Source organism: Mus caroli, unplaced genomic scaffold (assembly GCF_978045245.1).
Source record: "Mus caroli unplaced genomic scaffold, Mus_caroli_1 scaffold_15, whole genome shotgun sequence".
Taxonomy (NCBI): Eukaryota; Metazoa; Chordata; class Mammalia; order Rodentia; family Muridae; genus Mus; species Mus caroli.
This window is the reverse complement of record NW_028227270.1, coordinates 107016040-107033696: the sequence shown is the minus strand read 5'-3', so window position 1 is coordinate 107033696 and position 17657 is coordinate 107016040. Positions and strand designations below refer to the sequence as shown.

General features: G+C 37.2%; 1 protein-coding gene across 5 annotated transcripts in view; it reads left to right on the top strand.

The window, feature by feature from the left end:
• Nucleotides 1-17657, top strand: part of Arid4b (AT-rich interaction domain 4B) — a 132033-nt gene that overhangs the window by 87537 nt on the left and 26839 nt on the right. For 3 of the 5 annotated variants that reach the window (XR_003838576.2, XM_021180100.2, XM_085831278.1), the window contains exons 11-17: nt 559-713; nt 3349-3421; nt 5789-5883; nt 6917-7014; nt 9523-9763; nt 10179-10354; nt 15303-15563. Coding sequence is in view for 4 of the 5 variants with exons in the window: in XM_021180100.2 (XP_021035759.1) it covers nt 559-713; nt 3349-3421; nt 5789-5883; nt 6917-7014; nt 9523-9763; nt 10179-10354; nt 15303-15563 (1099 nt within the window). In the remaining variant the exon portion in view is untranslated. The remainder of the gene's footprint in view (nt 1-558; nt 714-3348; nt 3422-5788; nt 5884-6916; nt 7015-9522; nt 9764-10178; nt 10355-15302; nt 15564-17657) is intronic. The other 2 variants (XM_085831279.1, XM_029484988.2) reach the window with 2 other exon arrangements.

Here is a 17657-nt window from a genome sequence, read left to right as displayed (position 1 = left end):
GAGATCTGACTGTGTCTACCTCCCCAGTAGTAGGATTGAAGTCATATGCCCTGGTCTTTTTATTTTTCTTTTAAGATTTATTTATTTACTTTATAGATGTGAGTGTTTTGTATGTGGTGTGTGTGTGTGTGTGTGTGTGTGTGTGTGTGTGTGTGTACATACATTTGAAAACCAGCAGAGGACATCAGATCCTGTGGGATTACAGTTATAGATAGATTACATGGGATTGCAGTTATAAACCATTATGTGGGTGCCAGGAATTTTACTCAGGACCTCTGCAAGAGGTCAGCCACTGCTCTTAACTGTTGAGCCATCCCTCCAGCCCATATTTGTTTGAATCTAAGAACCCTTTCAGTAATAGCAGTGGACTTTAATAGCCATAAAATGGATCTCCTGAATATAAGATCAGGAGTAAGTGAGTGGCTTCATGTAACTGTTCTTAGTACCAGGAGCCTTGCACACACTTAAAAAATTTCAGTGCTGGTAGCACAGCTCTTATTTCTTATAACTCAGTTGACTTAATCTGTTCAGTTTGCTGACATTATGATATGTTTCTAGCCTTTGATCAGGCACTTGAGTTTCACAAAAGTAGAGCTATTCCTGCTAATTGGAAGACTGAATTGAAAGAAGACAGCTCCAGTAGTGAAGCCGAGGAAGAGGAGGAGGAGGAAGATGATGAAAAAGAGAAAGAAGATAATAGCAGCGAAGAAGAGGTAAATAAAGATTGTTGATGCCTTTTAAAATGTTAAGTAATATCTTACTATTAGGGATCTTTTCATCATAAACTTTTGTCTAATCAAGTTTGCTTTTGTACTGTAGACAGGAATGTGGGCTTGGGGAATTAGTAGTTTTATACATTCATCCTAGGTGCTTCAGAGGTGTTTTACTTAAGATGACTAAAATAGCACCCAGTGCTTAACATCTTTGTATTATATGATAGTTACCATCTCATAACAGGTGCATAACTCCCTAATTACCAAAAGACCAGAAAAAGTGTCCAGCTGGTATTAGTGAGAAGGGAAGGTCAGCATCTTTTAGATTCACAGAATGGAAAACAATTTAGCTTCATACATACAGATTTCCATATGCATTCATCTGGGTCATAGAGTTAAGTTTTAGATTTTATTGTGACTTCAGGTGAAAGATAATTCTAACACAAAAAAACGACTAAGTCCTGTACAGATAATAATACCTACTGTTTTGACCATGAGGTAAACTGTGTTTTCTATTTGAAAAATCATAGTAATTTCTTGTGAATATGAAATATTTTCAGTTTTTGGATTCTATTCTTTAACTGTAAATAGTTAATGAAGTAGTTTTTTATAAGTTATATTTTATAATGCAATAACAAATGATAATACAGAAACTTGTTTGTTTCAGTCTGGCCTAGGTCTGCTCTTTATTTTACATATTAAAATCAGAACTAAGGTTGAGGTATTATCTGGGTGCTCGCCTCACAAGCTGGAGTCTTCTAGCTCTAAGTGTAAAGTCTTCCTTGATGGTCCAGCCTCTGCTGTCCCTTCCTCGTGTTTGTCTCTGTGCCTTCCCTGGGAACTCTGAGCTCTAGCTCTGTCACCTTACATACCTTGCTGCTTCTCATCTCTCACATTGTAGCACTCTGCTTCTCCCTTCCTCTGTTCCACACCTAGGTGTGTGTGTGTGTGCAGTACTGGTAGTGGGACTGCTAGGCACATAGCTGGCAGGCCCAAAACTCTTTAGGGAAACCCCTGAACCACAGCATATCTCCCTTCTCTGGAATATATATCTCTCCCTGTCTTTGTGTCTCTCCTTACCACTCGTATTTAGGTTTATTAAATGTTTTTTTTTTTTCTTACTAATTTATTTTTTGTAAGCTCCTCAAAGAGAAGAATTCTATTTTATTAATATATTTACATTCTTAGCATTTATCATAGTACATAACCCATGACAGGTGGTCAGTAAATATCAGTTACTGAACATTTTGTTGCTTTGATTTGTGTTTTATAAGTACTTTTTAAAAAGCAAATCTGGGGTGGAGGTAGGATGCAGTGGAAGCAAATTTGATAGCCAGTTAAATGGTTTAAGCTAAATACAAACTTAGATGTTTATGGAATAGAAACAAAACTAATGTGGCTTCAGGCAAATATTTTACCATAGTGACATTTACGAAAATGTCAACTGGCTCCCACCCCCTTTATATTTTGTATTTGACTGCCTTACCAAAACCTGACATAAGTGAGCTGTTTAAATTGAGAAATGCAGTTTATCACAGGCACGTTAATAGGTGTCATTTATTCTTTGTCTAAGTACCAGTCTAATAGCTAATTAATATGTCTGTTTTGTTCTTTTTTAAAATTACTGTTCTTTGCTCCACAAAAAAATTCCCCTTAAAAACAAAGGGGAAAATTCACTAGAACAATGACATGTGATTTTTCCAAATTAAAATTTTGCTTAGCTTGTTTAGCATATTAGTTGAATCTCCTATGACTTGTAGGACGTTTCTTTCAGTTAGAGTAACTGCACAGCTTGCTTGTATGTGCTGACTCATTTTCTCTGCAGTTACTCCTGACTATGTTCTGTCACAGCAGGCTCCATAGTTTTTTTCTTACATTTGATGCAGCACCTAGCACAGTGCCTATACTTACAGGTGCTTTTTGCTTGTTGAATGGATAAAAGTCAATGGATTGGTGAGTTCCTCCATCTTACCTACTACCCTGCTCCTTGCAGGTTGCTTCAGGACCAGCTCCCTACTGCCACAGCCCTTGGCCACAGCAGCAAGAAGCTAGTCCCTCCCTTGTAATTGATATTTCGGGGAACTATTTTATTACTTGAAGATTTCCCTAAGTCTGAATCTTCAGGTATTGTAGATCAAGTTTGTTCCCCACTTCACTGATTATGTAAGCTTGAAGTACCATACAGTGGGGCTGCCTATAATGAAGGATACTTAGAGCAAATGGGACCTGTGCTTTCTGAGTTCCTTGAGGAGCAATAATGGAATCAACTTTGATGTTAAACTCTAGTTCTGTTTTAATATACATGAGAATAGCTATTCTTGAGCCTGTGACCCTAACTTAAAGAATAAATTTCTGTTAACAGTACAGAGATCAACAGTCTTATTAGTGCCTTTTCGTATACAAAAATTGACAGTGGGAATTCTGATGAGATACCTTTTAGGAAGTATTCATCTATATAGTGCAAAATGTCTAGACTTACTGGTTTTAAACAGCTTAGTAGTAAAAAATATTTAGTAAACTGCCTTTGAAATATTTAAGTGAATATTAGATTTTGCTGTTGGCAAGAAATGTTGCTTGCATTAATAAAATTCTGAATTGAGAAAAACAGTATCTTTTCTTTTGTGATTAAAATTAGGAAGAAATAGAACCATTTCCAGAGGAAAGGGAGAACTTTCTTCAGCAGCTGTATAAGTTCATGGAGGATAGAGGTAAGCGTCTCACTCTCCCTGTACCAGTACATGAAAGATGGAAGTGAGCTTTTCACTCTTACTGTATAAGTTCATAGAATGTGGAAGTGAATTCGTCACTCTTACTGTGTAAGTTCATGGAAGGTAGAGGTGAGCATGTTTACTCTTAACTACGTGTAAGATACAGAGCAAAATATCACACTTGTTTGGGTATTAAGTCTTACAACCCCACCTTATAGACCAAGAGATATCCAGATATTTCAGAAATATAGCAAGAAGTGTAGGTTAGATATGATGGTTCTTGTTTTTAATCCCAACACTACTGAGGTTAGTGCAGAAAGACTGTGAGCTTGAGGCTAGCCCAGGCTACATGATGAAATCCTGCTGAAAAAGTTCCTTCTTATACAAAAGGAAAAGTAACCTAATTCTATTTCTGCCACATAACCTAGAGTGCAAATGCTTATAATCCTAGCACTCTCCCAGTGGAGTGAGATTAGAAGTTGGATATTATCTTCAGCTATATAGCAAGTTTGAAGCTAGCCTTGGGTATATAAAGCCCTTCCGTAAACTACACTGTCCCTCAGAAGGAGATAGGACTAAAATTGGGCATGGTGGTATAAGCCTGTAATTTCAGCTACTCAGGAGGCTGAGCTAACTGGGCTGAGTGGGGAGGATTCAGGCTAACTGGGGCAACTTTGTAAGACCTTGTCCAAAAAGTGAAAAGAAAGCTAAGTGGTAGCTTAGTTGGTAAATTAGTTGCCATGTAAGTGTAAGTACATGAGTTTGATCCCTATTACCCATAGTTTAGAAAGCCAGGTCTGTGGGATATAAGTAGAATGCTCGTGCTGGGAAGGCAGAGAGAGGAGGATCTTTGAGGCTTGCTGGCCTGTCAGATTAGTCAGATACACGAATTCCAGACTCAGTGAGAGACCTCAAGGGAAAGAGAAGTCTCTGACCTGCACACACATGTACATGTACAGGAACACAGACCCATATGAAAGTCAATGGGGAGATTGGAAAGACAGCTCAGTGAGCAACAGTACTGACTGCTCTTCCAGAGGACCCATGTGGCAGCTAACAGCTGTCTGTAACTCTACCTCCAGAGGACTATTAGCTTCTATGGCCCTTGGTAGCTTCTATGGCCTGTGGTACAAAGACATGCATACATATATGCAAAGCACCTATTCACATAAAATAAATATCTCAAAAAATAAGCAATGGGCCAGTGGTAGACTTGGCTAGCATGTTCAGTCCCAGGTTTTACACACACACACACACACACACCCACCCCTGTACGTACATATGTACATACATACGCATGCAGCAGGACAGAGGGTGTATTCTAACTTTTTAAAATTTACTGTGCCAACCCAAGACCTTTAGGAACTTGTTCTGTACTAAGAGTATTAGTGGCTGTTGTGGTATGAATATTTTTTCATTCTTTAATGTTAAATATTTTTTATCTGTATATTTTGTTCACATGGAGACGTGGCCTAAAAAGTGTGGCCTTTCTTATAGTTTTGTGTGAGATACAGGAAAAAAAGTGCAGAAAACGATTAAAACCTAATTAGAGAAGAATCCATTAATTCACTTGCTTTTGAGAATGGATGTGTTGCAGCTGTGCTCTGTTCTCTTTCTCTACCACTTTGCAACATCTTGAAGGTTTTACTTGGTGTCTCCTTGTCATTTCCTCTGTCAGAATGAAACAGAAGTATAGCTTTACTGCAGAATCATTTGGTGTGTTAGTGAGTAAAGATCAAAGAAACGATCATGAAGTAACTGATTAACTGCTACCCAGTGTATATCTCAGTACTCTAGGTTTTCTCATCTCTATCTCCCTAGTGTTTGAAAGATTTGCAGTTTGTCATGCTTTATTTGTTGTTTATTCTTGTCTTAACTAAGACAAGGTTTTACTGCTGTGAACAGACACCATGATCAAGGCCACGTTTATAAGGCCAAAATTTAATTGGGGCTTGCTTACAGGTTCAGAGGTTCAGTCTATAATCATCAAGGAGGAACTGAGAGTTTTACATCTTGTTGTGAAGGCAACTAGGAAGAGGGTCTTGAGGCTCATGGCCACAGTGACACACTTTCTTCAACAAGGCCACACCTCCAAATAGTGCCACTCCCTGGGCCAAGCATATACAAACCATCACAATACTCTGTATCGACAGAGGGAAGATGCTAGAAACAAACATAAGACTGTAAAAATTGGATGTGCAAAATCTTTAAAATAATGGTGCCACAGGTTTAGATAAGAAAGTGTTTGTTTTTTGTTTTGGTCCTATGGAGTGTATAGATGGTAATTATTGGTAATATGTGAATCCTTTGAGATTTTAGATTAATTATATATATCTCGTGATGCTAATATATTATGCGTTTTAACAGGTACACCTATTAACAAACGGCCTGTGCTTGGGTATCGAAATTTGAATCTTTTTAAGTTATTCAGACTTGTGCACAAACTTGGAGGGTTTGATAATGTAAGTATTATTATCAGAAGTGAGATGTGTTTTTCATACAATATGCTTCCTTAGGTATCATTCATCCACTTGCTTTTGAGAATGGATGTGTTGCAGCTGTGCTCTGTTCTCTTTCTCTACCACTTTGCAACATCTTGAAGGTTTTACTTGGTGTCTCCTTGTCATTTCCTCTGTCAGAATGAAACAGAAGTATAGCTTTACTGCAGAATCATTTGGTGTGTTAGTGAGTAAAGATCAAAGAAACGATCATGAAGTAACTGATTAATAGCTCCCTAGTGTATATCTGCCATCTCTCAAGTTATTGTCTACTACTAATAATGTAAGGAAAAGGTGGAACACCTTTTACGTTTAGAGTCACAGAGTACACGTCTGCTTTCCTGCTGAGTGCGTTAGACTTCGAGGAAGTCCTGTCTTAGTCAAGGCACAGCCCCAGAGATGGAAAGATTCTTCTTTTTTTTCCCTTTATCTTTTAAAAATGAGATCTTAGTGTTTAGCCCTCACTGGCCTTGAACACTCCCATGTTTCTCAGACTGGCCTGGAACTCCTAAAGCTCCACTTGATTATGCCCCTCCCTCCCTCCCTCCCTCACTCCCTCCCTCCCTCCCTCACTCCCTCCCTCCCTTCCACAAAAACTTGTGTGTTTGAGCTGATCTGAGATGGTGTTTTAAAGATTCTTTTAACTCAGACTGTGCTCTAGATTAAAATACTTTAAAGTTTATTGAGTAATTTGACTTACTAGCTTGTGCATTTGACAGGAAAAGTACTTTAAATTTTTTTTCTTTTTGTTAGAAGTGCTGATTTAAAAACAAGTACTTTTAGTAGGCTAATATTTAAATACTTAGAAGTGGTCTGGCATTTGAGTACTAAAATGTTTTATTTGTAAACCAAAATTAAAATTTATCATTATTATTTTTCATGCTTTTGAACTTAGACCCACTATAAATGTAGCTTGTCATATTTGTTATGTATGTTAAAATGTGTTACTACCATCCCACTTTTAATTTGAAAGTTTTTCTTTCCATTTGTCTATTAGATTGAAAGTGGAGCTGTTTGGAAGCAAGTCTACCAAGACCTTGGGATCCCTGTCTTAAATTCAGCTGCAGGATACAATGTTAAATGTGCTTATAAAAAGTAAGTCAGTGTACTTGATGTAACTGTCTTCAATATCTTACCTAGAAAACAACATGGAATATGCTATTTAACTTTAGCAAGCTAATTTAGAAGAAACTGGACATTTTTACTATTTAATCTATAGAAATAATTCAAGATATTAGATAGTTAAGAATCTGTAAAGAAAATGTTAGATACTATGATAATGTGAAATTAAAAAGATCATGTTCCAAAGCCAAAGAGATCCTATTAGCAATGGGTGTTCTTTGACCCTATCTGGCTTTCCTAAGTTTATTTTCCTTAGTTTATTTATAAAGGGGTCATTATGATTTGCCCTTTATGAATACTCTGCTGTTTGAATGAAGTTTACTAAAGTGCCTGACACTTTGCATATTCAATCATCAATACTCATCAGTAGATTTTACCATTGATAATCTTTATAGCTTCTACTTTGTAGCTACTATTGTTACTTTTATTCAGATTGTAACTCTCCCCTACTTCAGGTGTTATTTTTGAAGTTCTCTGTGAGCTTCATATGTGTTTGACCATATTCACCCCCTAACTCTTCCTTCTTCACCCAGCTTTGTTTTTCTTTCTCTCTTTCCTTTCTCTCCCTTTCTTCCTCTCTCCCCACTTCCTTCCTTCTTTTTTTTTTTTTTCCCAAGACCAATTTGTGTAGCCTAAATATTTTTAGATGTATGTTCTCCTACTTGGAGAGTGGTTAACTTACCAAGGATTACACTCTTAGAAAAATTTTCTTCCTCTCCCCTCTTCCCTCTCCCCACTTTTTCCTCCCCCTCCCCTCTTCGCTCTCCCCTCTATCCCAACTGTTAGTAGTTCCACAGCTTGGGTGGGGTCAAGTGCCCAATTCTTGTTTCCTTAATAAGATTTGGTCTGGTTTTGTCTTGCATGGGTTTGGTACATTGTATTACAACTACTTTGAGTTCGTGTATGTAGCTGCCCTGCTGTGTGTAAAAGACAGTTTCTCTGTAGTCATCCACTATCTTATGCTGTTACACTCCTTCCATTTCCACTTCGACAGTGGTTTCTGAGTCTTGGGAGGGGACTTGCTGTATATTCATATACACATGCACATACATCTATTTTTTTCTCTATAAGGCTGAGCATTCTGCAGTCTCTTTTTCTATGTACCTTAGCTACTAGCTATTGGTGGGCCATTGCTGCAAGTAGAAGTTTCTCAGGTGATCTGTGAGTGTAATGGTAAATCATTAGTTTAATACTATATTCTTTTCTTGTTTGTTTGTTTTGTTTTTCATGACAGGGTTTCTCTGTCTAGTCCTGGCTGTCCTGAAACTCACTCTGTAGACCATGCTGGCCTCCAACTCAGAAATCCATCTGCCTCTGCCTTCCAAGTGCTGGGATTAAAGGCGTGTGCCACCACTGCCCAGCAATACTGTATTCATTTAGCCACATAGTAATAGTAGGTTCTCCCCTAGGGCTTGTGACCTATCTAACTACACAGGTTCTTAGCCTTATAATGCTACCCAAGTATGGGTTTCATTCTGTAGAATGGGACTTACAGAAAGTAGTTGATTATTCCCATAATGTTTGTGTCACTGTTGCCTTAGAGGACATGTTTTCCAGGCCAGCCATTATTGTAGCTTGAAGGGTTAAAATAGCAGTGTGTGATTAGTATTATTTTTTTCCTCCAGTAGTTTGCTTAGTACCTTCCAGCACTATAAAAGACAGCATGTAGTTGTGAGATATCCAAGTTTATGATAGCTTGAGTTCATTGACTCAAGCATGTGGTGTCTTCAGTCATAGGATCTTACTCTCCAGTTCTGGAGGGTAACCAAGAACACTTGTAAGAACCTAAAACTTTGGGGGTCTACTGAATAACAGGCCTGTGCCTCAACAGAAGTGACTCACACCCCACCGGGCTTTTTATATAAATGTATTCTATCCCCTTCCATAAAAGTCTCTTCTTGTGGTCTCTTAGTAATTCCCAGACCTTTGTGGGTATTTCAGATGAAGTACACATATTCTGAAGATTGAACATTAACATCTACAGACAAAGGAAAATGTGATGTTTGTCTTCCTGGGTCTGGCTTACCTCATTCAGAATGATTGTTTCTACCTACATTCATTTACCTCTGACTTTAAAAAGTTGATTGATTTTACTGGATACAATGTTTAAAATTGGGGTGGGTGGGTGGGTAGGTCTGGGCATGGTAGCCCATGTCTGTGATCCCATAATTTGGGAGGCTGAGGTCGGAGAGCCAATAATTTTAGGGTTACATATTTTTTTCTCAATAAAAGACGGAGAACTATTAAAATCATATAACCTAAGACATGAATTCATATTAAATAGCAATTTTGTAAATTGGCCACTGAAATGCATCTGTATGACCCTCAGGAGGCTTTAGCATCTTCTCCAGCTTCAGGCTCCCCTCCCGCCCCCCCCCCCCCCCATGAAACAAAAAGGAAACAACCAAAGCAACCCCACATACTGTTGAGCAATGTGTTGGAATGTTTCTTACTAAATGTATCATCTCTGCATATTTTCAGGTACTTATATGGCTTTGAGGAGTACTGCAGGTCGGCTAATATTGACTTTCAGATGGCATTGCCAGAGAAAGTTCTTAACAAGCCATGTAAAGATTGTGAAAATAAAGAAGTGAAAGTTAAGGAAGAAAGTGAAACAGAGATTAAAGAAGTAAATGTGGAAGACAGTAAGAACATGATGCCAAAAGAGGAGACGCCTGCTGAGGATGAGAGTGAAAGAAAAGAAAATATCAAGCCCTCTCTGGTAACCTCATACTGTTAATTGTCTTCTGTCATCTTGATATATGTTCTACATCCTTTGTAAAGTTCCTCAAATTAATTTATTAGCTTTTTATGCATTATTATTCTTCATTGTATCTTTTGTTAAGGGCATTTGTAGTTTTTGATTTGATGAAGATTAAACCCAGAGTGCCAAACTCTTCTGCTGAATTATATCCCCAGCCCTCAAATGTTATTTTAAAATAGTTATTATAGCAATTACTCAGACAGTTTTAGCATTTTTATGTAGTATGTTCTTTAAAATGCAAGAATATGCTGGCATTATCAGTAGTAGTAGCTGTATCGTATTGGTTGTCACCTCCTGTAGCTCACAGCTAAGATCATTGATTTAGGTTTAAATTTTTACTGTTGTTGGTTTAGTTCTTCTTATCTTTCTCTAGGGAAGTAAAAAAAGCTTATTAGAATGTATACCTGCACAATCTGATGAAGAAAAAGAAGCTCACATTACAAAACTAGAAGAAAAGGAAAACTTGGAAGATAAAGACAGTGGCACAGCTAGGGCTGAGGAGGCCTTCAGCACAGAGGTAGATGGTGAAGAAGAGCAAGCACGATCTGGGTAAGACATTTGCTTTGGTTATGATACATTTTGGTTGGATACAGTCGTCTTATTTGGTCTTGTGAATGTTTAAATCTAAATTGATTTGATTTACGAAGTAGAGAAGAATCATTTGAATTTGTTAGGAAAATTGATTCCTTCAGAGACACCATTAATGTGGACTGTTGAAAAGATCATATTTTTTGATCTATTCTTGCTCTCATCATGGAAATTTATAAATAATTTTCTTGAGGGAACAGTATTCTTTACTGTACTAAAGTCTGCTCCTGAGTGGGTAATAATACAAGTTATGAAGATGACACACTGACTGGGGGCTGAGGGTGACTGTGTATCTTAAGCAGAAAGTGTATGGGTCATTTTGGCTGTTGATGAGTCATACTTACCTGATTTGACTACTTGATTTAAATGGTCTATTGGTGGGTCCTTGGCTTTGTAAGAATCTTTGGTTTTCATCTCTGAGACTTAAAATAAGCATCTGGAGTGCTAATAACTCTTCAATAAGTAAAACCAACATTTTTCATTTTTAGTATTTTAAAAATTTAGCTCCATTATACAAACAGGGAAGGAAAAAAATAACTAAATGTGATCAGGTAAATATAGTAAGGAGTAGTTTTTCTATTCTCTGTGTGTATGTACATATTTGAAGTATACTGGTGTTAGAAATTATTCCAGCTTAGAAACTTAGTAAAGATTGGGATTTTTACTTGAAGGATGTCGATCCATTTAGCTTTAAGAAATACAAAAGAAAAATATACAAAGGTATGGTTTGTCATACTCCTGGCAAGATGGAGCAGGACAGTGCAAGGTTCAGATGCATATAGAACCAGTGTGTGCTGTCTGGCTTCACTGTGTAGAGAATATAAGAGGTATTCCTACCAGACACTTCCACCTCAGGAGAAAATTCATATGCAACTTTCAGTTGACAGTGTAAGTGCTGCAGTGTCTGGAGTTCTCTACTGTTCACAGATAGTTGCTAAAACTTTTTCTTCTCTGTTCTTAGTAAGTGTCCAAATTGTTCCTTATAATAATAATGAGTGAGTAAGTTAACTTCTTGGTTGTATGAGTTCTCTTTGTGCTAGATTTATGAGTACAGCTGTGGCCTTCACATTGATGATAAAGCCAGCCCTGGTCATGTGAAGAGAACTAGGCATATAGAAAGCTAGCCTCCAGGTTTATATATGTACACTTGATATTATACAGTGACAACATTTCTAAGAATGTATCCCTTAAGTAATGCATGACTATTCATACCACAAACCGAAGTTTGCCTTTCGTTAGCTCCCACTTTTAATATTTACATTATAGTATTTATGAAGAAAATGGCTATTAAAAGTTCAGTCACGTTGCTTAACTACAGGTATATTGTGAGAAACTATTGCTAGGCAATTTCACTGTTGTATGTAACATGAAAAAGTGTCCTTACACATGGCAGGGGGATCTCATTGTATGTGTGGTGTCAACATGCCTATCATATGTATTCTCTTATATGCCTTGCTGTAGCACTTAGAGTTCATCTGCCCTTTCTTGCTCTGGCCTTGTTGCCTTCTTCCCAGCACTATTGCCCTGACATGGCTGCCAGATGAGTAATGGGGTGGGTTGCATACAAACTGCAACCAAAGAGATGATTAGTTCCTAGCATATTGGATCAGGACGGTGCAAGGTATTACACTACTTCTATTAGCACACTATTTTAAAATGATAAATTGTTCGTTTCTGGAATTTTCTATTCAATATTTTTTTAACTGATAGTGATGATGGGTAAATTAAACTGGGGAAAGCAAAACTAGATAAAGGCAGACCCTAAATAAGTTCTTAGTTTAATCAGTATTGACGATCCTAAAAACTATAAACACAGTAAGATACGATGTGCTGGTTATGTTGGTTTGTTTGGTTTTTGGTATATAAGCTTTCCCTGATTGGCTACACCAAGAATTTTCTTTGTCCTAGCTCCATAGTTTGGAGATGGAAAAGGTTAATTCCTGTAAGGTGCTCTGCTTGGTGCCTGCTCTTCAGTGTGTATTTGTTACACTGTGGCTTCCTTTTCTTACTATGTTGTAAGTAAAGTAGTAACATCAAACTAGGAAAATCTGGCATTTCTCTGTTATTCGGGTGAAAATTGTATTTTGACATAGTTTGTTTTCCAAACATTATTGTTCTTTAGAAGGTAGGTGACCTTAGGGCTGTCAGGCTTGCTCAGTGGGTAAAAGCATCTGCCCTGCAATTCTGCCTGAAGTGGAGCCCCAGAAATCAGTGAGAAGAGAACTAACTCCCCCAAACTGCCCTTAGCTCAATATGCTTGTACTCATATAAAACATACATTAATACAATGATCTTTAAAAGACAAATAGCATATATGTGTGTGCTTGTATGTAATATATACATGAGCTTAGTTGTTAGTGTGTTGCTTATAATGGGTACTTTGAGGAAATTCCTTTCTGGGTGTTCTATGCCCATTGACTTTTGAATTCGCTGGTAGTGCCTTTGAAAAAACAGTAGTTTTCTTTGGCTAATTGCCAGTATCTATGTTGCTTGCTTCTTTGAACTTCAATGTGTAGTTTAATAAAATTTTGTTTAGCTTTGTGTCTGAGATTGATTTTAAGTGCAAATTTTAAAATTTTGATTGGTCTGTCTAACAATTTCCAGTGTTCTGTTTCCACAACCATTTATAGAACTGTCTTTATGTCTGATAATAGTGGCATGTACCTAGTGGGCTCAGTGTACTTTTGATATATGAGTCGGGTATTTTCACCATGGTCCCCATCTCTCCCTTTCTCTCAGATGTCCATCAGGCCGTCCTAAAGCATGAACGAATCATATTTTTTCAGTGTTCTAGCAGTTTCAGTGTATTATATAAATAGCATAAATGAATATAAATTTGTTCAATATTCTTATTTATTTATTTATTTAATATGAGTACACTGTGACTGTACAGATGGTTGTGAGCCTTCATGTGGTTGTTGGGAATTAAATTTTTAGGATCTCTGCTCGCCCAGATCAACCCCGCTAGCTCTGGTTGGCCCTGCTCGCTCTGGTCAACTCTGCTTCTCTCTGTCTCTGCTCTCTCTGGCCCAAAGCTTTATTAATTGTTATATTTATGTACACTGTAGCTGACTTCAGACACACCAGAAGAGGGCATTAGATCTCATTACAAGTGGTTGTGAGCCACCATGTGGTTGCTGGGATTTGAACTTGGGACCTTTGAAGAACAGTCAGTGCTCTTACCGGCTAAGCCATCTCACCAGCCCTTGTTTAATATTCTTAATAGCTATAAAGCCATCTCTGATGATTTTGTACTTACCTTTGCTGATTAAAATATTTCATAATAGAAATGCTAATGTTTGTTGAATAACAACAGTTCATGTTCTTCATTTCAGATTGTAATCATTTAGGCCTAGATTAACTTGACTGTATTCTCCTATGTCTTTGTTCTGAGTTTTTGAGGGCCTTGCTATTGTGCCTTTGATCAAGAGATCCTCCTGGCTTAGCCTCCTGAGCTCTGGGATTACAGGCTTGAGCCGCCACTTCAGACAAAGTTGATTTGTGAACTCACTTGTGATTCTATCTTATCTGTTAGGTTTTCTCATTACATATGTAATTAATTACATAGTAAGAAATGATAGCTGAGACATGTTATCAATAAAAAGATTTTTATGAAAGAATTTAAGCTGAAATTAGTATTGTAGGGCTTTTCTATATCTGTTTTCTTATAATTACACATTTCCAATGTGTGTAAAGTGATATATCCTCTGAGAGACTTGTTGTTAGTGCACTCACATTGCAAAGCAGATAAACTACCCATATATAACACTGGATTTCATATTGAAATTTATTTTTTATAAACCTAGTGATCAGAAAGATTCAGAACTTGAGATTTTCTCCAACGTTTTCAGTACAGATTTATGGATAATGTCAGAAGAACATAAAAGCTGACGTGATGAACTCTGGAGTCTGTGGCAGGAGGATCAAAGTTGAAGGCCAAGCTTGCCTACATAATGAGACTCTGTCTCAAAATTCCAATTAAGAAAAGAAAAAGAAAAAGAAATATAAATGTCTATTTTTAGAATCTATGTGACATTGAGATGATGAAAATATCTTAGTGTTCCTACTATGATGGTTTGTGTTTCTGTTTTCTGTATTTGGAGTTGACCTCTAATTTTTCCTACTTTTTAAGAAGCTTTCATGTTGAAAGAATTTATGGCAGGAAAATTCAATAAATGTCTGGTAAAGAGCAGAAATTGTGATATTTGCATAGATAGATGTAATATTTAGTAGAAAATCCCTGTGAAAGTTAAAATTATATTTCATTTACTTCAACATTTGAGAATCTGTTTTGAGCATATCAACATTACTAAGAGTTGCCATCAATTAGTGACTATTTTGTTTTAAACATACTTAGGTTGGACATGTTTGTTTTAGAGTAACTTTTAGTCAGAAAATGGTAATGAAGTCATTTTGTCCGTGTGTGTCCATAAGCTGAGCTGTAAAGCACTTCCATAATAAGACATGAGAGCGTGCTTAGTCAGCAAACTAGTTTCCTATTGTTCAACACAATGTATATTCCTTTGACTGGTGAAAATCAATCGATCGGTCAATCTTAATCTCTGTCTCTGTTGTTTGAGCAGGGTCTTTCTAGGTAGCCTGGACTGGCTTCTGAACTCACATTGATCCTTTTGCCTCATCTCCCAAGGACTGGGATTACAGTGCAGGATTTTTTTAAAAATGGACTTATTTTTGCTTCTTATTTTTCCTCTAAAACTACCTTTCTGACACTTGTCCTCTCGTACAGGTTTTAGTTTTAAATACTAAATTGAAACTCAAAGCATTTTATACACATGGAACCTGCTGTTCTGGAACAATCACAGCCACGATTTTTATCGGTATATGTGGTTTGGAACTGAAACTCATGAAGTGACTTTTATTAACTCTGCAATTTTTTAAACCTTTCAAGAGATGAAACCAATAAAGAAGAAGATGAAGATGATGAAGAAATAGAAGAGGAGGAGGAAGAAGATGAGGAAGAAGACGAGGATGAAGATGATGATGACAACAATGAAGAAGAGGAGTTTGAGTGCTATCCACCAGGCATGAAAGTCCAAGTGCGGTATGGACGAGGGAAAAATCAAAAAATGTATGAAGCTAGTATAAAAGATTCTGATGTCGAAGGTGGAGAGGCCCTTTACTTGGTGCATTACTGCGGATGGAATGTGAGGTAACTTGAGTTTCAGCTAGTGATTATTACAGACACTTCTCAAGTAGTTTCCTATTTAAGACTTACATAATGAATGACAGACTTCCTAGTACTCTAACTGAACACACTAACATTAAAATATCAAGCTTTTAGCTTGTAAGGACCTCACTTAATGGCACCCTACCACCCTGCTTCGTGTTTTCAGCACGTCACAGATATCTTTAGTACATGGAAAGTAGGTCTAGACAGTTAAGTCTGCGACATGTTTAGTAGAGTAGACACTGGAATGAAGTAATAGAAAACCTCACACTGGTAATGGGCTTTACTTCTTGACTTTATCTTTACTTCTTGACATTACCAGGGAGTCTGCTTTCTCCACTTAGTTGCCACACTCTTCTTAGTGGTCTTCCTAAGCCATCACACCATCCTTCAGTAGGCAAGGATTTCAGGGTTGGAATTTTTTACGAAGCATCACTGATTTTTAAAAGACCTTATTATCAGCAGCTACATTACTACCTTTTCGGAAGTCTCGGGGCCTTACTTGTGTCTTTGAAACCATAGTTGGAAACAGCAGCAAGTGTGCTAAGAGAGAGTGCACCTACCCATTGCTCCTGAATCCAGGCAGTGAAAGACAAAGCAGAGGTCTAGATAGAGGTGTGGTCAGTGACTTAAGATTTTTATCTTGCACTTGGGAGGTAGATGCAGGCGGATTTCTGAGTCTACAAAGTGAGTTCCAGGACAGCCAAGGACTATACAGAGAAACTCTGTCTTGAAAAACCAAAAAAAAAAAAAAATTTTTTTTATCTTGCATAATTTTGGGGAATTTAATCTGAAGCGACTATTTCAGTTTTATCCAAAATTGAAAAGTCAATTTTTAAGGCAGACCATTTAGTTGTCTTTTAGTAGTAACTTCATTAACTTTGGAATGTTTATCGTTACATATGAAATTATATGTATGAAATCTAGTTGGAGTTTGAGAAATTAGGCTCAGTTGTTTCTACTGGTGGTTTTATCAAGGGAGTCCTTGTGGTTTTTTAGGAAAAATATAGTTGTCAGGCTTTATAGTTAAATTTATTCTTGGAGAAGAGATGTGGCTTATGGTCAGGTACCCACTGAGTACTATGAGTCCTTCAGTTTGGTCCCTGTTGTCACCTCTACACAAACACAGTGCTTAATGTCTGGGGGAAGTTCTATGAAAACATTTCAAATTCTCATATCTTAGTAGCATACCTCTTGTTCTGTTGTAACAGCAGTAAGTTCTGCAAGTGTGACCTAATCTGATTGCCTTTCTAATCTGAGGAAAGTATAATTTATACTTTGATATATTAAAGTATATGTATGACTTTAAACACTAGGAAGAATATGGCAACTTAGTCAGGAAGGAGTTCAGAGACTGAGCTGGTCGATAAGGTAGTAAAGGTTCAGGTTTCAGAATTTCTCCTTACCAGTGCTTTGAAGTGTGGTTGTTCTGAGGCAGACTTTGCCAGATGGTTCATGGTACCCAGATGTAGTCTGTCCTCACAGTTGTTGGCTCCTCTGTCTTTATTGTATGGAAATTCTCTTATTAACAGGTTGGCTGATAGTAGAAAACCCAGATTTTTATGTGGGAATATTTTACTCAGTGTTAGGCAGTTTTCATCTTACTAAATAAAGGTGTTAAGGTGGTCTTGTTCTTCCCTCAGGTGCATGCAAACTTAAGTATACATTATGGAGCCTGAAGGCTGAGCCCCCTACAGGGGCAGAGAGGCTTGCTGTCTCTCAGCTGTCCTTTCCATTCTCATTCTGAGTTACTTTGCTGGTTTCCACACAGAAGCAATTTTTCCTCTTGCTTATATCAAGTGCTTGAAATTTCATGACTGATGAATAGGATTTAGGCATTGTCCAGATTTCACAACATTCAGGCTCAATTATCTTTACTAATTGGCTTCCTAAGCAAAAGCATAGGAAATATGGAGGAAATTATTTCACACTTTAAGTGCAACTTTTTATAAAACCAGTAAAACCATATTTTCTGATTTTTTAAGAAGAGCTTGACTAAAGAAAAGCAGAGTTTTGTTAGTCTTTGGGTTGCAGAAGGTAGAAAGAATATTCAGTATTTCAGTTTTGAAATTGACA